At 45.8% G+C, this 22882-nt stretch overlaps 1 protein-coding gene across 3 annotated transcripts in view; it reads left to right on the plus strand.

Moving 5' to 3' along the window:
- cnksr3 (cnksr family member 3) overlaps positions 1-22882 on the plus strand; it is a 226273-nt gene that overhangs the window by 60097 nt on the left and 143294 nt on the right. For all 3 annotated transcript variants that reach the window (XM_085981477.1, XM_085981475.1, XM_085981476.1), the window contains exon 2: positions 2955-3118. In XM_085981477.1, the coding sequence (XP_085837603.1) occupies positions 2955-3118 (164 nt within the window). The remainder of the gene's footprint in view (positions 1-2954; positions 3119-22882) is intronic.

Raw genomic sequence — 22882 nt, forward strand, 5'->3', positions numbered from 1 at the left:
AGTATTTTGCTTTTTGTATTGGTGTCTGTGGCAGATTGGTTCTTAAACTGATTAATGCTCCTACAGAGTATATTCATTCTTTTGAGTGATATCCTTTTACACACTGCCCCCACACCTACATCCTATCCTTGTATATTATGGAAGCAGCGAGCCCCTTCCATTGATGCTGACTTCACTGCATTATACTACAAGGTGGATGGATTTAGTATCAACTGCACATCTACAGTTACCTTTTTCATCAATTTTCTCTCCCCTCTTCATTAGCGAGGTACGGTTCCCCAAAGTTCCACCTTGCTAAAGTTACCCCTATTCACGTATGAGCTTTGAATGTCAACAGAACTTTTGACCTTTTTGAGTATATCTGGGACAAGCCCAGTTCTGTTTTTGCCTGATGTTCACATGCACAGCCTTCCAGCAGGGGTAACTAGACAAGAATTGGGAGCAATAACCTTGGATAATTTCATCTTAATCCAAGAACTGAGGCCTGTTGCATCACTCTTATCACAGCTTAGGTGAGGCCAGTTAACTCTACCTAAACTGGGGATTAAATCCAAGACTGCGTTGATTAGTAGGACCTTGATTAGTGTTGCCTAGATACTTACTGGATAAATTCAGTGAGAAAATAAGAGTTGCAGATATGAAACTCCATATGTGAAAGAATTGCATGTACAGAGTTGTTGGTTGGGCTGGGACCTTATAAATTGTGCTCCATAATAGCCTATCCTGATTGCAAACAGTGGTCACCTTTTTATTCATGCCTTTAATTTAAAACTTGTATGAACTGTATTTAACCCCAATTATGAGTGTGCATCACAGTATTCTAATTTTAAAGTATAGTCTCCGAAGAAGTGTTGTAGGAGCCTTTATATATTCTATCTACTATCATTAAAGATCGTGTTTTGTTTTTAAGGTCAGTTGAGGTTAATTGTAATTTGTTTTAAGTGCCATGCACCACCTAAAACATACGTTTTTTTTTCTTGCCAATTTTCTCCCTTTATAAGGTGCTGAATATTAGTGGGTGCGTTCAGCAGCACTCCAGTACTTAGCCCAGGTCATTCATTCTGCGTCACAAGCCCTAGATATTGAGTAATGGTGGCCGATTTGTGGAGGGCACCACAGTCACCTGATCCTGAGTATCCACATGCACACTTTCCAACAATCTGCTGGCTAGCGATGAAGATTGGAAACATTGCTTTTCTCTGCCTCCTGGCCTTTTCTAGTTCAAAGGAATCCTATTCTAACCTCTTCAGTGTTTTTCCTATCAATTTGAAATAAATCTATCATACTGGTGGACTTTGCTCTAGCTAGTGCTGGTTTCCAGTTGACTGTTCAAGAGATAACTGTGGATTTTTCTTGCCTGCTGTTCGCAACGCTCCTTCCCCCTTCAAACCATCTTGCTGCCCTGGTGGTGTATTCCATTTTGTGGCCGAGTTGAAAATGATAAAGTTCAGGCTTAACTGGGCATCCAATGAACTCAACCAGTAACTACTTGTTGACATGCATACAAAATACTGGTGGCATCTCCCACTGTGCCCCTGCCACAGTAATGAAACGGCCCTCATCAATGTCACAAATAACATCCTATGCAACTGTGACCATGGTAAACTATCCCTTCTCGACCTGTCTGCAGCCTTGACACGCATGACCACACCATCTTCCGCCAACCCTCTCCTCTCTGTCTTCCAGCTAGGTGGGACTACCCTTGCCTGGTTCCATTCTTCTCTATCCAGTTGTAGTCAGAGAATCACCTGTAATGGCTTCTCTTCCCACAGTTACCTCTGATGTCCCCAAGGATCGATCCTTGGCTCCTTCCTATTTCTTATCTACATCCTGCCCCTCGGCGACCTCATCTGAAAACACAATGTCAGTCTCCACATGTACGCTGAAGGCACCCAGCTCTACCTCGCCACCACCACCTCTCTCGAACCCTCCACTGTCTCTGATTTGTCACACTGCATGTCCAACATCCAGTACAGGATGAGCAGAAATTAACTCCAACTAAATATTGGGAAGACTGAAGCCATTGTCTTTGGTCCCCACCACAAACTTCGTTCCCTGACCACCACTTCCACCCCTCTTGTTGGCAACTGTTTGAAGCTGAGCCAGACCGTTCGCAGCCTTGGTGTTGTGTTTGACCCTGAGATGAGCTTCCAACCACACATCTGCACCATTACTAAGACCGCCTATTTCCACCTCCATAACATTGGCCGTCTCCACCCCGCCTCAGTTCACCTGCTGCTGAAACCCTCATCCACGCCTTTATTACCTCTAGACTCAACTATTCCAATGGTCTCCTGGCCGGCTTGCCATCTTCCACCCTCCATAAACTTGAGCTCATCCAAAACTTTGCTGCCCGTATCCGAACTCCTGCACCATGTCCCATTCACCCATCATCCCTGTGCTTGCTGACCTACATTGGCTCCCGGTTCGGCAACACCTCAGTTTTAAAATTCACTTTTTTTTCAAATCCCTGCCTACCTCTAGCCTCCTCCGGCCTTTCAAGCCTTAAATCTCTGCGCTCCTCCAATTCTAACATCTTGTGCATCCCCAATCGCTCCACCATTGGTGGCTGTGCCTTCAGCTGCCAAGCTCTGGAATTCCCTCCTTTAAACCTCTTCGCCTCGCTACCTCTGCTCCTTAAAATCTACCTTTGTCCAAGCTTTTGGTCATCTGTCCTAATATCTCATGTGGCTCTGTCAAACTTTGTTTGATAACGCTCCTGGGAAACGCTTTGGGATGTTTCACTACATAAAGGTGCTATATAAATGCAAGTTTTTATTGTTTATGCCCAGTAAATGCTTGTTCATGCTCATGTCCTTCAACTAATCTTTGGAAACTGTCCATTGTATTATTCTATTCACAATTAATGTCCTCTTGAAGGTGAATGATTTAAACCTTAAGCTAAAAATGAAGTTTATCAATTAAATATTTCATGTTATTGTATTCTTGTGTAGGGCTGGATGGTTACGTGCAGTGCTATGTTCACAATTTTGAGCGAGAGAAGATAAATGGTGAGCAGCTTCTACAGATTAATCATCAGGATCTTGAAGAATTGGGAGTAACTCGCATTGGTCACCAAGAGCTGATCCTGGAGGCTGTGGATCTGCTTTGTGCTCTGGTAAGTTTTAAAAAAGAACTTTTTTCAGAAGAGTTTAAGGAAGCAAACGACTGTGTAGTATGCTCCAGTGCGAGCATCATCTGAACAAAAATGAAAAACTATAAAAAGTATTTATGACCTAATTGGGGTTTTTGAATAGACTTGTGAATTTTGTAGATGCAAGAGGAAAGATTGTTACAATTCACAACAAAAAACTTGTCGCCCACAAACACATTACACAGTAACTTTAAAAAAAAAAAAAAAAAATTGTTCTAGTAGGCCTGAAGGGGAAGTAATGAAGACGTTCCCTTCCCTACGGCATTCGATAAGGTGCCACACGAGTTTATTAAACAAAATTGTTGGTGTTCAGAGGGACCTGGGAGTCCCTGAATCAGAGTTAACATGCATGAAGAGCAAGCAATTGGGAAAGCAGATGTTCTGTTGGCCTTTATTACAAGAGGATTTAAGTGTAGGAGTAAAGATGTCTTACTGCAATTATATAGGGCCCTGGTCAGACCACACCTGGAGTATTGTGTACAGTTTTGGTCTCCTTACCTAAGGAAGGATATACTTGCCATAGAGGGAGTGCAATGAAGGTTCACCAGACTGATTCCTGGGGTGGGGGGATTGTCCTATGAGGAGAGATTGAGTAGACTAGGCCTATATTCTCCAGAGTTTAGAAGAATGAGAGGTGATCTCATTGAAACACACAAAATTCTTACAGGGTAGATGCAGGGAGGATGTTTCCATTGGCTGGGGAGTCTAGAACACAGTCTCAGAATAAGTGGTCATCCATTTAGGACTGAGATGAGGAGAAATGTCTTCAGAGGGTGGTGATTCTTTGGAATTCTCTACCCCAGAGGGCTGTGGAGGCTCAGTCGTTGAGAATATTCAAGACCGAGATCGATAGATTTTTGGATATTAAGGGAATCAAGGGGTATGGGGATAGTGCAGGAAAGTGGAGTTGAGGTAGAAGATCAGCCATGATCTTATTGAATGGCGGAGCAGGCTCAAGGGGCCAAATGGTCTACTCCTGCTCTTATTTCTTATGTTCAATAAGCATTTGCTCGTGGGAACATAAAATAGGATCGTTTTCTCATTTTTAATTCAAAAACAGGTGAACAGTGATCCTGAAAAGTCCTAGTTATCTTCTGTTATCATTTTGGAATCACAATCACAGAAACCCCACAATGCCGAGAGGCCATTTCGGCCCATCGAGCCTGCACCGACACATATCCCACCCGATCCCTGTAACCCCTACACCAACACATATCCCACCCTATCCCCGTAACCCCACGTATTTAATCCCCCTAACACTAAGGGTCAATTCATCATAGCCAATCAACCTAACCCGCACATCTTTGGACTGTGGGAGGAAACCGGAGCACCCGGAGGAAACCCACGCAAACACGGGGAGAATGTGCAAACTCCACACAGACAGTCACCCGAGGCCGGATTCGAACCTGGGTCCCTGGCGCTGTGAGGCAACAGTGCTAACCGCTATGCCACCGTGCTGTTTAGTATCCCCTCCTGTTCCTAAGCCTGCTTGGTTTGGACTCTGCTCCTGTAGATGAAAAAAAAACAATGGTGGAAGGAAAAGGAGAACATAAGAAATAGGAGCAGGAGTAGGCCAATCGGCCCCTTGAGCCTGCTCCGCCATTCAATAAGATCATGGCTGATCTGATCCTAACCGCCAATCTACTATCACTGAACCATCTCCTGAATCTAACAGAATTAGATACACGAAATAGGAGCAGGATCAGGCTACATGGCCCCTGGGCCCGCTCCGCTACCCACAGGGCCATGACCGATCCGAACCTAGACTCATGTCCAAATTCCTCCCCGTAACCCTTAATTCCCTTTTACTTCTAGGAAACTGTCTATTTCTGTTTTAAATTTATGTAATGTAGCTTCTACAGCTTTTTGGGGCAGCATATTCCATGGACCTACCACCCTCTGAGTGAAGTAGTTCCTCCTCATCTCAGTTTTGAAAGAGCAGCCCCTTATTCTAAGACTATGCCCCCTAGTTCTAGTTTCACCCATCATCGGGAACATCCTCCCCGCATCCACCCGATCCAACCCCTTCACAATCTTATGTTTCAATAAGATTGCCTCTCATTCTTCTGAACTCCAATGAGTAGAGTCCCAATCTACTCAACCTCTCCTCATATGTTCATCCCTGGGATTAACCGAGTGAACCTTCTTTGTACTGACTCGAGAGCAAGTATGTCCTTAAGTATGGACACCAAAACTGTACGCAGTATTCCAGGTGCGGTCTCACTAATACCTTGTACAACTGAAGCAATACCTCCCTATTTTTATATTCTATCCCCCTAGCAATGAAAGCCAACATTCCATTGGCCTTCTTAATCACTTGCTGCACCTGCATACTAACCTTTTGAGTTTCGTGCACCAGGACCCCCAGATCCCTTTGTACTTCAGTACTTTCAAGTTTCTTGCCATTAAGATAATAACTTGCTCTACGATTTTTCCTGCCAAAGTGCATAACCTCACACTTTCCAGTATTGTATTCCATCTGCCAAATCTCTGCCCACTTACTTAGCCTGTCTATGTCCCCTTGCAGGTTTTTTATGTCCTCCTCACTCACTACTTTCCCTCCCATCTTAGTATCATCTGCAAACTTTGATATGTTACACTCGGTCCCCTCCTCCAAATCGTTAATATAGATTGTAAAGAGTTGGGGACCCAGCACTGACCCCTGTGGAACACCACTAGTTACTGATTGCCAGTCTGAGAATGAACCATTTATCCCAACTCTGCTTTCTGTTAGATAGCCAATCCTCTATCCATGCCAGAATATTACCCCCAATCCCATGATTTTTTATCTTAAGCAATAATCTTTTGTGTGGCACCTTGTCAAATGCCTTTTGGAAGTCTAAATACACTACGTCCACTGGTTCCCCTTTATCCACCCTGTATGTTACTTCCTCAAAGAACTCCAGCAAATTTGTCAAACATGACTTCCCCTTCATAAAACCATGCTGACTTTTGTCCTATTAAATTATGATTATCCAAATGTCCTGTTACTGTCTCCTTAATAATGGACTCCAATATTTTACCTACCACAGATGTTAGGCTAACCGGTCTATAGTTTCCAGCCTTCTGTCTACTGCCCTTTTTAAATAAGGGCATTACATTAGCAGTTTTCCAGTCTGCTGGGACCTTTGCTGATTCCATGGAGTTTTGGAAAATTATTACCAATGCATCCACAATCCCAACCGCCACTTCCCTCAAGACCCTAGGATGTAAGCCATCAGGTCCAGGTGATTTATCCACCTTGAGTCCCATTATTTTACCGAGTACCACTTCCTTCGTGATTTTGATCGTGTTTATCTCCTCCCCCCCCCCCATAGCCCCCTGTTTGTCCAGTGTTGGGATATTCTTAGTGTCTTCTACTGTAAAGACTGAGGCATGTGTTTTGAATCTACAGCTGCACTGGTGTTCCCCACCCCACCACATTCCTTTTTTGTTTGCCAGTTCCCAAAGAAAGACTAGAGAAAATGTGGGGAAAAAGTTTTGAGGGGAAATATTCATTTTGTAAATCAAATTGTAGCCAGTTAAATGCGTCACTTGCTTGGTTTAAAAATATAATCTATTTTGCTCTTGAGAATAACCACGGCTTCATCTTTTTAATGGGTTTTCAGTTTTTCTATGTAACTGATTAAAAATCTGACCTGCAAGATTTCCCTGATGTAAGATTTTTTTCTGCTTTGGGAGACCCATGTCTAATCTTACTGGAAAAGCTTTGCGACTTGTCCAGAGGCATGCTATGGAACTGCTGGTTACCAGCAGTGGCAGCTGTGTCTCAGTTGGTAGCACCCTCGCCTGAGTCAGAAGGTTGTGGGTTCAAATCACACTTTCAAGACTTGAGCACAAAAATCTAGGCTGATACTCCAGTACTTCACTGTCGAAGCATCCTTCCATCCAGATTCTGTGCTTGGAAATCTACTGTGACACACCAAGCTGGGACTTGAACCCTTGAAAGTACTTAACATTTCACTTGTGTTGCAGCACTAGCATTAGTGATAGACTTTGTTGGAGGGCAGGAAGGAGAAGGGAGAAAATGCTCTGCTCAGTGGCAGCCAGCAGAGAGGGGCTAGTTGAATACATCTTTTGTAAGTTTCAGTGTAGACTTGCTATCTACTTAGCAAGAAAATATTTTCTAATTTTTAGACTTGAATGGGGAAGTCCTTCAGAGAGTGCACTGGTTTTATTTCCCAGGAGAATTATTTATAATTGAGTATATATCTTAACTAGATTTAAATAGAAAATGTAAGTAGAGAAGTTAAGATTTTACCTTGCAAACAATAGGTGTCTGGAAGAGGGGAAGGGTTGTATAATTCAGGTTCTCTGCCCACTGCCCCCCCCCCGGTACTTTTTAAGTTGCATAGAGAACCATAGAAGTTGACAGTATAGGTCACTCAGTCCACTATATTGCAGCTCATTGCTAGTGTAGTCCAAAATTAATCCCACTGCTCTGCGTGTTCCCCATAAACTCTTCCTCTGCTTCAAATAGTTATCTCGTTTTCTCTTTTGAAGTATACATTGACTCTCTCAACAATTCTGTGCGGCAAAGTATTCCGTGCTCCAGCAACTCTTTATAAAAAAAATTCTCCTAACGCCTCTCCTCCTTAATGAAAATTGTAAATTGTCATCACTGAATCCCCAATCAGAGGAAATAGTCTTTCCATATGCACACATTCACAACATTTAAAATACTTGTTTAAAAACCTTGAATAATCTACTCGGTGTAGTGGAAGTCATTCCCATATCTCGTGTCTTTGCTCAAACTATAGATTCCCCTCTCTGGCATTATCCTGCTGGATCTGCACTCTTTAGCTTTAAATTTCTTTCTATATTGGTGTGCCCAAAACTGCACACCTTACTGTAACTGTGGCCTAACTAATATTTTGTACAAATTTATCTTTACTATTTTATTCTTGTACTCCACGTCCCTATCTATCTATTCAATGATGCAACCTCTTCTTGCTTGATAGGAGTATATTTATTTTGTATGGTGTCCATCTCTAGTTTCACGATATCTAACTTGTCATTTATTTCATACAAAAGGAAAAATGGTTGGGTAAGAACGTGTAATGGTATTGTGCATACTATAATTTAACGAAATAACAGCTATTCTTGTAAACTAGTTATTTTTGTTACAGAATGTTCTAGTTGATTATAGTGCTGAGCTCCAGTGGTCAAATGAGTGACTTTGGAACATTGTATGTAGCCATCCCCTCTGCACGATTAAGTGCAGACATAACATTTGAGCGATTCATATGACTGACTAAATACTGGATGTATACTCTAGTGTATTCAACCTTTCAAAGCAACAGAGTTGCCTAAAAGTTTGAAATTGCAGCTAATTTAGTTCAGAACTACCAAGTCTACAGTAAAGTCATTGTGCCTAAGCTCTTCCTTTCAGACATTAGTTGTTTTTGGTCACCATCTCCTACAACTTCATTTGCCTTACTTGGGGAGCATTGTTAGAGCTGCTACCTTTTGAATGAGACATTAAACCAAGGTGCCAACTGCTTGTTCAGATGAAGGTAACTGATTGCATGGCACTATTTGATGAAGAACATGCAGTTCTTCTAGTGTCATAGCCAACATTCATCCCTCAACCATTACTTTTAAAACAGATTATCTGGTCATTTATCTGATTTGCTGAGTGTGCAAAATGGCTGTGCAGTTACCTAGAGACTAAACTTAAAAAATGTTTTTTAAATTATGTAATTTGCTATGAAGAGCTTTGGGATATCCTGAGGATATTGAAAGCCAAAATATAAATGCAGTTGCTATCTTATATCAAGCCTGAATTAAAAAATTCTGTAACATTAACTTAAAATCCAAACTCTCTGGTACACAGCTGTTCTTGAGGAACTTTTTGCCTCATGTATTGGGATAACACTCATTGTGCGTGTTGTCGTCTCCCAAAATCGTGCCCATCTTTCCCGCAGCTCCATTTTCTGAACCTCTTCAATCAGGTTTCCGCCTCTGCCACAGCCATGAAACGCCCTTCTCAAAGCCACAAATGACATACTATGTGACTCTGAACAAGATGCACTATCCCTCATCTTTCTCAACCTGTCTGAAGCCTTTAATATGGTTGACCACGCCATCCTTCTCTAACGATATTGTCCAGCTTGGTTGGACTGTCCTCGCCTGGTTTCATTTTTATCTGCTCAGTCATAGACAGAGTATCTCCTGCAATGATTTCTCTTCCTGCTCCCTCACTGTTACCTCCTGGAGTCCCCCAAGGATCTATCCTTGCGCCCCCCCCCCCCCCCCCCCCAATTCTCATCTTCATGTTGCCCCTCGACGATATCATCTGAAAACACAATCTCAGATTCTGCATGTACACTGCCGGCACCAAGCTTTACCTCACCACCATCTCTCTCGACCCCTCCACTGCCTCTATCATGTTGCTTGTCTGACATCCAGTACTGGGTGAGCAGAAATTTCCTCCACCATAATAATGGCTCGCATTTTGTGTTAATAACAGTGAGGCTAACGGCGGTCACTGTTCTTAGAGTAAATCGGACAGCGACTTCCAGCGTCCGCACATGTGCACTGAAACGTGGAAATCCTGAAGTCGCTGTCAGAAATACCCAGTGCCTCCACAGGCTGCGCTGTAATAGTCCTCGCTGGTAGATTTGACACTGAAATCAATGTAACGCCGTGAAGTTGCAATACTTATCCACGTGTTGCCCACTAAACAGGTCAGAAAGTGTTGGGGCTGGTGCATTCAGGAGTAAGTGAATTTTTAACTGCGTGATAAGCGATCATTACTGCCAAACAACCCCTCTGGCCCTGAAAATTTAATTTTACTAATGTATGATTTTATACTTCGCTGTTTCTTGCACTGTTCGCAGGTGCCCTGAGCCTTTGCAGAGGCCGCTGTACTGGAAATGATCTCTAAATAGTGCAAGTTGTCGCCCAATAGTTCGCCAAAGGTTTGTCGGCAGCTGTCAGCCGTTCCTTCAATGCTGACTGCAAAATCCGGCCCATTGTCTTCGGTCCCTCCCTGGTCATTACCTGAGGCTGAACCAGACTGTTCGCAACCTCGGCTGCCTAATTCACCCTGAGATGAGCGTTTGACCCCCTATCCTCTCCATCACCAAGACTGCCTACTTCCTCCTTTGTAACATCGCCTGTCTCCGCCCCTGTGTCAGCTCATCTGCTGAAACCCTCATCCATGCATTTGTTACCTCCAGACTCGACTGTTGCAATGCTCTCCTGGCCGGCTTCCCATCTTTAACCCTCTGTAAACTTGAGCTCATCCAAAACGCTGCTGCCCGTATGTAACTCTCCAAATCTTGTTCACCCATCACCCCTCTACTTGCTGGCCTACATTGATTCCCAGCCTGGCAACGCCTCGAATTGAAAATTCTCGTCCTTGTTTTCAAATCCCTCCATGTAATCTTATCTCTGTAACCTTCTCCAGCCTTACAACTCTGAGATCTCTGCACTCCTCCAATTCTGGCCTCTTGCGCATCCCCAATTTCCAGCACCCCACCATTCAGCTGCCTTGGCCCTATATTCTGGAATTCTCTCCCTAAACCTCTGCCTCTCTACACCTCTCTCCTTAAGATGTTCTTTGACTAAGTTTTTGGTCACCTGTCTTAATATATCTCTCTGGCTCTGTCAAATTGTTGTTTGATCATGCCCCTATGAAGTGTTGTGGGAAGTTTTGTCCTGTTAAAAATGCAAGTATTGTAGTTGTATAAAAATGTTCAACCTACTATTGCTGTATATAATTTTATTTATTTGATTTGTTAATACTCCCTTGCAAGCAGTTAAGCACAATGCCCAACTACCATAATTATCTGAGCACATCTTTTCTGTCATGTGTTTTAATAGCACTTTTTTTGCACAACGTCCATTCTCCACAACAGGGTATCGAGTGATGGCAATGAGCCTGGGGCCACCTTGATTTGTATGGCTAAATCCCTGACCTTGGGTGCCATAATGAGCCTCAATGCCCCTGAGTTTGGAGGGGAAAATTCAGATTGTTTTCTATGACTTTCCACTGACCCCTGTGCACTGGTGGCAGAAGTTAGCAAACAGCAATAGGAGTAGGAGCCTAAGCTGTGTTCCTTTTCCCTCCCTAACCTGGCAGAGCCCAGTTTTACCACATCTTTTGCTGACCTGGTTGAGATCCACTAATTTGGGACAAACTGAGGATCCATCACGGGACCTTCATGGCCCCTGTGGTTCAGCAGGTCACTGGATAAATGTTGCTGCACAACTGGGGGAATATGGCTACTTTTCCATGGACCTGCAAGGACAAGAAAAGATCAGCTGACCCATGAAGCCCATCCCATAATTTTCATAGCTTAACCCACCCAATCCACGCTCTACCCACCAACTATGCAATCTCCTTGGAGAGGCAAAAAAACCTTCTGTCAATTTAGGAAAAAGCTCTGGGAAATTGCTCTCTAACCCCTGAAGGCAATCACCAACTTCCAGGAAACCACAGTGAGTGGTAAGCACATCCCTCCCACCCACCACCCCTTAATACCCACCTACTTCCTATTTGTAGTTATGTTGGCCACACTTGGGAACTTGTCTAGTGTTTGGTTTACATTTGATTAATTTAGAAGTCAGCTGTGGCTCATTGGAAGCATTCTCACCTCAAATCAGAGGGTCATGGGTTCAAGCCTCACTCAAGAGACTTGAGTGCATAATCCAGGCTAACACTCCTGTGCAGTACTGAGGGAGTACTGCAGTGTCTGATGTGCCATCTTTCAGTTGAGATATTAAACTGAATACCCGCCTGCCTCCTCACGTGGACATAAAAGATCCCAAGGCACTATTCGAAGAAGAGCAGGAGAGTTTTCCCGGTGTCTTGGCTAACATTTATTCCTTAACTGACACCACTAAAACAGATTACCTGGTTATTTATCACATTGATTTTTGTTGGATCTTGCTGAGTGCAAATTGGCTGTCATGTTTCCCTGCATTACAACAGTGACTACACTTCAAAAGTACTGCATTGGGTCTGAGATTGTGAAAGGTGTTCTGTAAATACAAGTTTTTTCCTTTTTAACTGTACTGGAGCATAGTGCAGAAAAGAGTACCTGAAGCAATGCATTTCCTTTTGTAAATCGTTTTATATAATCTTGTAATGTAAATGGTTTAAAATAAGAACCAATCTCTAATGCTGCATGTCAAAAAGATCATGCCATATTAACATTTAACTTGTAGAAACAGCTCATTTGTTTTTGGGAATAGCTCCAAGTATTCCAAGGAAAAGTATTGATTAACCTTTGACTATTGCAGTGTGCAATAAATTTGGAATGGGTATCTAGTTAAGAGTACCTCTGTCTACTTACTGAGGCTGTAGTTGACTTGGTTTTTACCCATTTTCCTTTTTTTTATTTTAAAAAGAAAATCTTTTGATCCTCTTTGAAAATCCAAATGGAGCCGGTCACTGCCTTGAAACCACCTAGCAAGGAAAGAACTTGCATTTGTGTTGCAACTTGCGTCCTTGGAATGCCTCTATGTTTACAGCTGGTCGTTACTTTTAAAGAGCAGTCACTAATGTTATGTAGGCCATGAATTTTCCCACAGCAAATGAAAGAATGGCCAGATAATTGGTTTTGGTGGTGGTTGAGAGGGTACTGTTGGCCAGAGTGCGCACAATATCCTGCTCCTCTTTGAATAGTGCCATAGGATTTTTTATGTCCACCCAAGCAGGCAGATGGAGCCTCTGTTTAGCAGCTCCAACAATCCAGCTGTGGCTCCTTATTGCACTGCAGTGTCGGCCTAACTTGTATGCTCCAGTCCACCGTATTTGAACCCCAAGACTTCTGACTTGGGTGCAAATGGAGTCAAGCTGACAAAGCTGTATAAAGTACTGCTTTTCCCCACCATCTTCCGCCTTATCCAAAAGAGAACTAGATGTTGTGGGGAAAATATACTGTAATTTAACTCTTGCTTTTTTGTTGAAAAAATATTTATCAGGAGTAGACTAGTATAGAAGTCTCCTAACCTTGTAGTTTTTGAACCCTATGGCGGACCTGTCCCTTCAGAGGGACAGTCAACAATTGGCTCCACAGATCTGTCTTCAGCTGGAAAAAGTCTAAAGGCTGGGCACACGTATAGAGCCTTGATGTCTGCTGACTGCCTTGTGAAACGATGGGCCTCCCTTGGGCTGTTTAAAACAAGGAAACTGAGCATTTGAGGTTAGTCTTTTTAAGACTTCAGGAGTTGTGGTTTCTCCTATAGCTCAGCAATTATCTCCCACATTTTTCCTGTTGGCGGTGGTAACTACTGTCAACTGGATTGATGTGTATTTTGTTTTTCTTGTAGCAAAAGAGGAAATCAGAAGGGCACTTATTATTTCAATTAATGGGAAGTCATAGTTTAATTTGAAAGTTCAACCTGGTGCATTTTAATTTGATGCTTGTTCAAAATTCAGTTCACAATTGAAGTTCAATCATGTGTATAATGAATAGATTCATTAACTTGGAAATTGGATTGGTCTTGGCTGGCTTAGTGCATTTTACAAACCAGAGAAGAGTTTACAAATGTTCAAGATCCAAAAATATGTGCTGTAACTTTGCAGTTTTGGCACATGTTTTCCAGTTAAACCAGTTGCAGAAGATGCATACAGTCGACTTCCAGTTAAACCAGTTGCAGAAGATGCATACAGTCGACTTCAAATTCAAAGTTGCTTAATTCAAATAATTAGATCATTTAAATGTTATGACAAACTGCCTTTGAATTATCAGGAGCAGACTGTTAATAGCACATTGGCAACCTGAATCCATTGGTAATCTTTTCAGTAAGCCTCTGAAACTGTTTTATATAATCAATGTCTTAATTATGTGTTTTGGTTAACCTTTAATGTGTGCTGTTAACGTTAGAATAGTTCTAAAAACATGGAATGCGTATTGCCAGGACTCTACAGAATTTTACTAGTTTCAGGGTGTGGTAAACCACTTGTTGTTACACACTGTTGTACCTATGCATGTCTCGGCTGGCTCCACCCACACAGGCCCAGGTATAAAGGTGATTGACCTGCAGCCCCCTGCCTTCTTGGAACCCAGTCAACCACGAGAGGCATGCTCTGTTCTTTGCTAATAAAAGCCTTTAGTTACTCTCTTAACTCTGTCTTTTATGAGTAATTGATAGCGCATCAATTTTATTAGCAAAAACAAAATGTCGACATTTGCTGAACAGCAGGCTGCTGCACCAAACGCTGAGCAACAGGAGCTGCTGCGAGCCCTCAGACCAACATGCCTGGACCTAGACCCCCAAGAAGCGGGTTCGGCTACCAAATTCGCGCATTGGCTGCGTTGCTTCGAGGCCTACCTGCAAGCCTCAACTGTGACCCTGGACGAAAACAAGTTGGAAATCCTGGCCTCAAAGGTGAGCCACCAAGTTTATACAATAATCCAGGACGCGACGACCTACGCGGCGGCTATCGGTCTGCTAAAAGGGCAATACGCACGCCCGGTAAATACGGTCTATGCCCGGCACCTCTTAAGATCCCGCAGACAGCAGCCCGGGGAATCGGTGGAGGCCTTCCTACGGGCACTACGGATACTCGGCCGAGACTGCGATTGCAAAGAAGCATCAGCCGCAGCACACACGGAGGGACTGATCCGAGATGCTTTCGTTGCGGGTCTAAGGTCCGACTACTCCCGGCAGAGACTGTTGGAAAAGGGAGAAATGGACCTGAGAAAGGCAGTGTCCCTCTCGCTCGACGCGGCCCACAGGAATATGGACGCCTTCTCCCCTAACCGCTCCGCAACGTGGACGCCACAACCTTGGGTCATGGGACCGCCACCTTCAACTGCTGCTGCGATGTCCAAGGCACAGAAATGTTATTTTTGTGGCCAGGCAAAACACCCCAGAGCACGCTGCCCGGCGAGAAACGCTACCTGCTCCGGCTGCGGGAAGAAAGGACACTGTCAGCGCCTGCAAAGGTAAAACCGCTAACGCCAGCAGCGCCGCGTGCGAACCGTGGGGGCAGCCATCTTGGACTCCCCCAGCCGCGTGGGGATCGGGACCATGGGCGCCGCCATTTTGTCCGCCATCTCGGACGTCTCCAACTTCAACCACGGGGGACCCGGACTCAACCACCGCCTCATCTGACGACCACATCGACTCGCTCGACCATACGCTGGCCTCCGTGACGCTGGACCAATCTTTCCCTCATCAACTGTCCAGGTCCATGATGGACATTAAGGTAAACGGCCGCGCCACTACCTGCCTTTTTGACAGCGGGAGCACGGAAAGCTTTATCCACCCCGACACGGTGCGGAGTTACTCTCTCCCGGTCCTGCCGACGCGACATCGGATCTCTTTGGCTTCCAAAGCCCAGTCAGCGGACGTCGGTGGCTACTGTGTAGTGACCCTTTCAGTAAGGGGCACAGAATACAAAAATTTTAAACTCCTGGTCCTGCCCCATCTTTGCGCTGCCGTTCTACTGGGGTTGGATTTTCAGTGCAACCTTAAGAGTGTCACATTAGCGTACGACGGACCCCTCCCCCCATTCAGTCTGCAGCCAGCAGCTTTTAAATCGCCCGCCGCGCAACATTTGCAGCCTCTCCACCCTTAAAGTCCCCCCCTCCTTGTTCGCTAACCTCACCCGCGACTGTAAGCCCATCGCTACCAAAAGCAGGCGTTACAGTGCCGGGGATAGGAGCTTCATTAAATCCGAGGTAGCAAGACTCCTGAAGGAAGGGATTATTGAAAGTAGCACCAGCCCATGGCGAGCACAAGTGGTGGTAGTGAAGACTGGCGAAAAACAGCGCCTAGTTATTGACTACAGCCAGACGATCAATCGCTACACCCAGCTAGATGCATACCCACTCCCCTGCATATCTGACATGGTCAATCAGATAGCACAATACCGGGTGTTCTCGACGATTGATCTGAAGTCGGCATACCACCAGCTCCCCATCAGGGCTGAGGACCGCCAGTACACAGCTTTTGAAGCCGACGGTCGTCTCTACCACTTCCTCAGAGTTCCCTTCGGCGTCACCAACGGGGTTTCAGTCTTCCAACGGGAGATGGACCGGATGGTCGACCAGAACGCGCTCCAGGCCACTTTCCCCTATCTAGACAACGTCACCATCTGTGGCCGCGACCAGCAGGACCATGATAATCTAGAGAAATTCCTCCGTACGGCCCAGCGGCTGAACCTAACATACAACAAGGACAAATGTATGTTTCGTACCAAGTGCCTTGCCATTCTTGACTCCGTTCTCCACTACGGAGCCATCGGCCCCGACCCCGACAGGATGCGCCCCCTTATGGAGCTCCCCCTCCCCCATTGCCAAAAAGCACTGAAGAGATGCCTAGGGTTTTTCTCTTACGATGCTCAGTGGGTGCCCAACTATGCGGACAAAGCCAGACCCCTCATCAAGTCCACCTCCTTCCCCCTGACAGCAGAGGCCTGTGCAGCCTTCACTCTCATAAAAGGAGATATTGCGAAGGCCACAATGCACGCAGTGGATGAGTCCATCCCTTTCCAAGTGGAGAGCAACGCATCCGACTTTGCCCTAGCTGCAACCCTTAACCAGGCGGGGAGACCCGTGGCCTTTTTCTCAAGGATCCTCCAGGGCCCCGAGATTCGACACTCCTCTGTCGAAAAGGAGGCCCAGGCCATTGTGGAAGCTGTGTGACATTGGAGGCATTACCTGGCCGGAAAACGATTTACCCTGCTCACTGACCAGCGTTCAGTAGCTTTTATGTTTAATAATAAGCAGAGGGGCAAAATCAAGAACGACAAGATCTTGAGGTGGAGAATCGAACTCTCCACCTACAATTACGATATCTTGTACCGGCCCGGGAAACTCAATGAGCCCCCAGATGCCCTATCACGTGGTACATGCGCCAATGCGCAGGTCGATAGACTGAAGACCCTCCACAATGACCTCTGCCACCCGGGGGTCACCAGGTTTTTTCACTTCATCAAATCCCGTAACCTGCCCTACTCCATCAAGGAGGTCAGGACCATGACCAGGAACTGCCAAATCTGTGCCGAGTGCAAACCGCATTTTTATAGGCCAGACAGAGCAAGCCCGATCAAAGCCACGCGCCCCTTTGAACGGCTGAGCGTCGATTTTAAAGGGCCCCTCCCCCCCTCCGACCGCAATGTGTACTTCCTCAACATAATTGACGAGTACTCCCGTTTCCCGTTTGCCATCCCTTGCTCAGACATGACCAGTACCACGGTCATTAAATGTCTGAATGACCTCTTCGCCTTGTTCGGTTTCCCCAGCTATATTCACAGCGACAGGGGCTCATCCTTTATGAGCGACGAACTCCGGCAGTACCTGCTCTCGAGAGGTATCGCTACAAGCAGGACCACCAGCTACAACCCCCCGGGGGAATGGCCAGGTGGAAAGGGAGAATGCGACGGTCTGGAAGGCAGTCCTTTTAAACTTGAAATCTAAGGGCCTTCCGACCTCTCGCTGGCAGGAAGTCCTCCCTGCGGCGCTCCATTCCATTCGGTCACTGCTCTGTACAGCCACCAATGCTACCCCTCACGAGAGAATGTTCTCCTTCCCCAGGAAGTCCACATCGGGGATCTCGTTACCGACATGGCTGACTTCTCCAGGACCCGTCCTACTGCGGAAGCATGTGAGGTCCCATAAGACGGACCCCCTGGTCGAGAGGGTGAGCCTCCTCCATGCCAACCCTCAGTATGCTTACGTGGTGTACCCGGACGGGCGGGAGGACACAGTCTCCATACGAGACCTCGCACCTTCGGGTGCTCCCGAAACACCCCCCTCGCCATCCACCACTACCCACGCCTACCCCCAGTACGCTTACGTAGCGTACCCGGACGGGCGGGAGGACACAGCCCCCACACGAGATCTCGCACCTTTGGGTGCCCCTGAAACACTACCATTGCCATCCACCACTACCCACAACCCAACCCCGCTAGACGGCATGCCGCAGCCCCAGGACCCGTCATTGACCACCCAACCACTCAATGAGACGCCAGACTCAACGTTGGATGCTGCACCATCACCGCCGCCACCACGACGATCAGGACGGCATACAAGGCCACCTGATAGACTTACTTACACGAACCTTCAGTACACTTCACCCCGCCGGACTCAATTTTAAACAAGGGGTGAATGTGGTAAACCACTGTTGTTGTTGTTACACACTGTTGTACCTATGCATGCCTCAACATGTCTCGGCTGGCTCCACCCACACAGGCCCAGGTATAAAGGTGATTGACCTGCAGCCTCCTGCCTTCTTGGAACCCAGTCAACCACGAGAGGCATGCTCTGTTCTTTGCTAATAAAAGCCTTTAGTTACTCTCTTAACTCTCAGTCTTTTATGAGTAATTGATAGCGCATCACAGGGGTCCAATGATGTGATATTAAAGCCCTTCGCCTTTTTCTTTTACTTCCATCCCTCCCATGAAGATGTTGATTCTCCAGTAGCTTGCCAAGTGGCGATTTTAAAATGAGCAGGTCTGCATAGTGAATATCTGCAGACCCTTGAACTTTGGAAGGTATCCGAGTACAGCCCAATCCTGTCTACACTCGACATCCCCACAAGCACACTTTCGAGCAGGGTTATCCAGAGGGAAACCCTAACCTTTTTCTTTCCTGTCCAAGACCCATTATGCATCAATTGCACCACTTAAACTACCATTATTCAAGAACACAAACAGCAAGGGACCCAGCAGCGATTCCTGAGGTACCCCACTGGACACAGGCTTCCAGTCACACAAACAACCTTCCACCATCACCCTCTGCCTTCTGCCACTAAGCCAGTTTTGGATCCAATGTGCCAAGGCACCCTGGATCCCATGGGCGCTTACCTTCCTGACCAGTCTCCAATGCGGGACTTTATCAAAAACCTTACTGAAATCCACATCCACTGCACTACCCTCATCCACACACCTAGTCACCCCCTCGAAGAATTCAATCAAATTAGTCAGACATGATCTTCCCTTGACAAAGCCATGCTGGCTATCCCTAATTAATCCCTGCCTCTCCAAGTGGAGACCAATTCTGTCCCTCAGAATTTTTTCCAATAATTTCCCTACCACTGATGTTAGGCTCGCTGGCCTGTAATTCTCTGGTTTATCCCTACTACCCTTCTTGAATAATGGTACTACGTTAGCTGTTCTCCAGTCCTCTGGCACATCCCCTATGGCCAGAGAGGTTCTGAAAATTTGTGTCCGAGCCCCTGCAATTGCCGCCTTTGCCTCATAGTAGCCTGGGATACATCTCGTCTGGGCCTGGGGATTTATCCACTTTTAAGCCTGCTAAAACCGCTAGTACCTCCTCCCTCTCGATGCTAATATGTTCAAGTATATCACAGTCCCCCTGCCCGATTGCTATGTCCACATCGTCCTTCTCCATAGTGAACACAGATGCAAAAAATTCATTTAAAACCCCACCTACATCCTCTGGCTCTACACACAGTTTGCCACTTTGGTCCCTACTCTTTCCCTAGTTATCCTCTTGCCCTTAATATACTTATAAAACACCTTAGGATTTTCCTTTATTTTGCTCGCCAGTGTTATTTCATGGCCCCTCCTCGCTCTCCTAATTTCTTTAAGTATCCCCCTGCACTTTTTATACTCCTCTAGGGCTTCCTCTGCCTTTAGTCCTTTGTATCTGCCAAAAGCCCCCCTTTTTTTCCTAATCCATTCTTGTATATCCCTTGACATCCAAGGTTTCCTGGGCTTGTTGGTCCCACCCTTGACCTTTACGGGAACATGTTGCCATTGTACTCTCTCTCAATTTCCTTTCTGAAAGACTCCCATTGCTCCGATGTGGATTTTCCTTCAAGTAGCTGATCCCAGTCCACATTGGCCAGATCCTGCCTTATCATATTAAAATCGGCCTCCACGCCCCCCCCCCCCCCCCCCCCAATTTAGAACCTTTATTTCCAGTCCATCCTTGTCCTTTTCCATGACTACCTTAAATCTCACCGAATTATGGTCACTGTCACCAAAGTGCTCACCGACTAACACTTCTACCACTCGTGTTTAATCTGCAAGTGAGAAATTGAGGTGAACTGATTTCTTGGCACTGTCCTGAGGTTGTGAAAGGTGCTATATAAATGCAAGTTGTTTCTTTTTTAGCCTAAAAATGCCCTCTACCCCCAGGTTGTCTGCATTTAAACTTTCAATTTCAGCACAGCGTGTGTACAATGTCCCATGGTCAATGAATGTCCAACAGCCCATTAGGAATTGTAAGTGTTCCCTTTGTGTTTTCCCCTATTATATTTGGGAGGGATTGAAAGAAGAATTGTGCTCCTTAAAGGATCACTTTGTAATTATATGTAGAAGTCTGTGGGCAAGATCATCATCCCCTGCTAGCTGGAGGAGAAATACTGCTGTAAATATAATGTTCTACTGTAAAATGCAACATTGGGAACTAATGTTCTTAACAATTTAAAGCGAATCTAGAACACATGGAGATTATTTTATTAACTAGAATTTATTCAAGCTACAATTTGGCCTAACTGGAATGTAGAATTTGTATTGCCCTGCAAACTGTTGTCTGTGTATAATAAGACACAGACTGCGGAGAATGGTACAACAGGTGTTTACTCAACGTGGCTCACACTGGAACTGATCTGTACAGATTACTACTCAGTGTTATATACAGGTGTGGTCACTGCCAGTACTGCAGTATACATGAGCTGTAAAAGATAGTTCCCCCCCTTAAAGGTATATACATTACAATTCCTCCCCTTTTTAGATTAACAGTATCATAACACTCATTTAACAATTAAATATCAAACTAATTACAATTAACACTTTTAACATGCAACATTAGCTGAAAGTAGTCTATTTATATATTCAGTCTTTGGGGAGGCTTCCTGATCCTTTCTGGATAGCGCCTTTCCCGAGTGTCTTGCTCTTGGTGCGGAGGCGATTCTGGCCCCCTGTCGTCGGTTGGTTCATTAGCTTCCGATGCTACTGTTTCTGGGGTAGATGTGACCTGTACGTCGGGTTCATCACCAGGTACGTATGGGCGAAGCATGGGGTTGACTTGTTCCTGTGACTCTAGGATCTGGTCAGCATGGCGTCTCACAATGCTCTCCCCAATGTCCACTGTGTACATTAGTGGGCCCTGCCGTGTGCATATCGTTCCTGGCTGCCATTTTTCTGTTCAGTAGTCGCGGGCCAAGACTGGTTGCCCTACATTGAAGCTCCTTGTTGGCTTCTCATGGATGTGCTGGAATTGCTTACTCTCAACATCTCTTCGTACGTTTGGTCTGAGCAAATCCAGGCGATCTTAACCTTCGGTTAAAGAACATCATGGCTGGGGCCTGGTTGGTGACTGCATGTGTCGCATTCCGGTAGGCGAACAGGAAATTGTCCACCTTGTGCTGCAGCGGAATGTTGTCATTGTACATAGCCTTTATTGCCTTCTTAAAGGTTTGTACGAACCTCTCAGCCAATCCATTTGTGGCTGGATGATACGGGGCGGATGTGTAATGCCTCCGGAACTCTTCGGACACAAACTGTGGTCCGTTGTCGGAGCAAATCTGTTCTGGCAAGCCATTCCTGGCAAAAATGGTCCGTAGGACTGCAATAGTTCTCTGGTGGTGGAGGACATTTTGATGACCTCGGGCCATTTCGAGTGCGCATCCACGGCTATTAAGAACATTGAGTCCATGAATGGACCAGCAAAATCAATATGCACCCGTTGCCATGGAGATGAGGGCCACTCCCATGGGTGTAGAGGGGCCTGTGGTGGTGCAGTTTGGACTTTCTGGCATCCTGAGCAGCTCTTGGTTAGGTCCTTGATTTGTTTATCGATTCCCGGCCACCACACAAGCCCTGGCTAGGCCTTTCATTTTTACCACTCCCAGATGACCCTCATGAAGCTCATTGAGCACTCTATCCCTTAACTTGGGTGGAATTACCACTCGGGATCCACACATCAAGGTCCCCCGGCACACTGACAGCTGTTCTCTCCTTGTCGAGAATGCTGGCAACAGAGTCGCCATGTGCTGGCCATCCCTTCACCGTCAAATCATATACCCGAGACAGTGTCTGGTCATTTTGGGTTTCCTTTTCGATACAAGCGTTAGTTACCGGTAGGACAAAGTGGAGTCACGCTATCATAGCTCAGATTCGCGAAGGATGTGGAGTGGACTACAATCTATTAGACTACAAAGGGAAACCCAACTGTGTCATGCCCAGCAATGCCTCTCTCCCGGATGAGCTTAACACTTTTTTCGCCCAGTTTGAGGCCAACAACAACTAGCCTGTTACAAGGGCGCCCACGGCTCAGGACGACCGGGTCTTCTCAATCTCCGTGGCTGTCGTGAGCAAGACCTTTTAAGAGAGTGAACACCCACAAAGCACCCGGTCCAGATGGAATCCCTGGGCGTGTCCTTAGAGCATGCGCTGACCAGCTGGCAGCCGTGTTTACGGATATATTCAACTGTTCACAGTACCAGTCTGTAGTCCCCACCCGCTTCAAGATGACATCGGTTATTCCAGTCCCCAAAAAAACAAAAGTAACCTGTTTAAACGACTACTGCCCCATAGCACTCACTTCTGTCATCATGAAGTGCTTTGAGAGGCTGGTCAAAACCCACATCAACTCGTTACTACCTGATACACTGGACCCACTCCAATTTGCCTACCGCCCAAACAGATGTGGGGATGATGCCATCGCCACTGTACTGCACACTGCCTTATCACACCTGGATAAGAGGAACACCTATGTGAGAATGTTGTTCCTTGATTATAGTTCAGCATTCAATACCATTATCCCCTCCAAGCTTGTCAACAAGCTCAGT

The sequence above is a fragment of the Somniosus microcephalus genome, chromosome 3 (assembly GCF_052327205.1).
Source record: "Somniosus microcephalus isolate GS21.2 chromosome 3, FLI_Smic_1.0, whole genome shotgun sequence".
Taxonomy (NCBI): domain Eukaryota; kingdom Metazoa; phylum Chordata; class Chondrichthyes; order Squaliformes; family Somniosidae; genus Somniosus; species Somniosus microcephalus.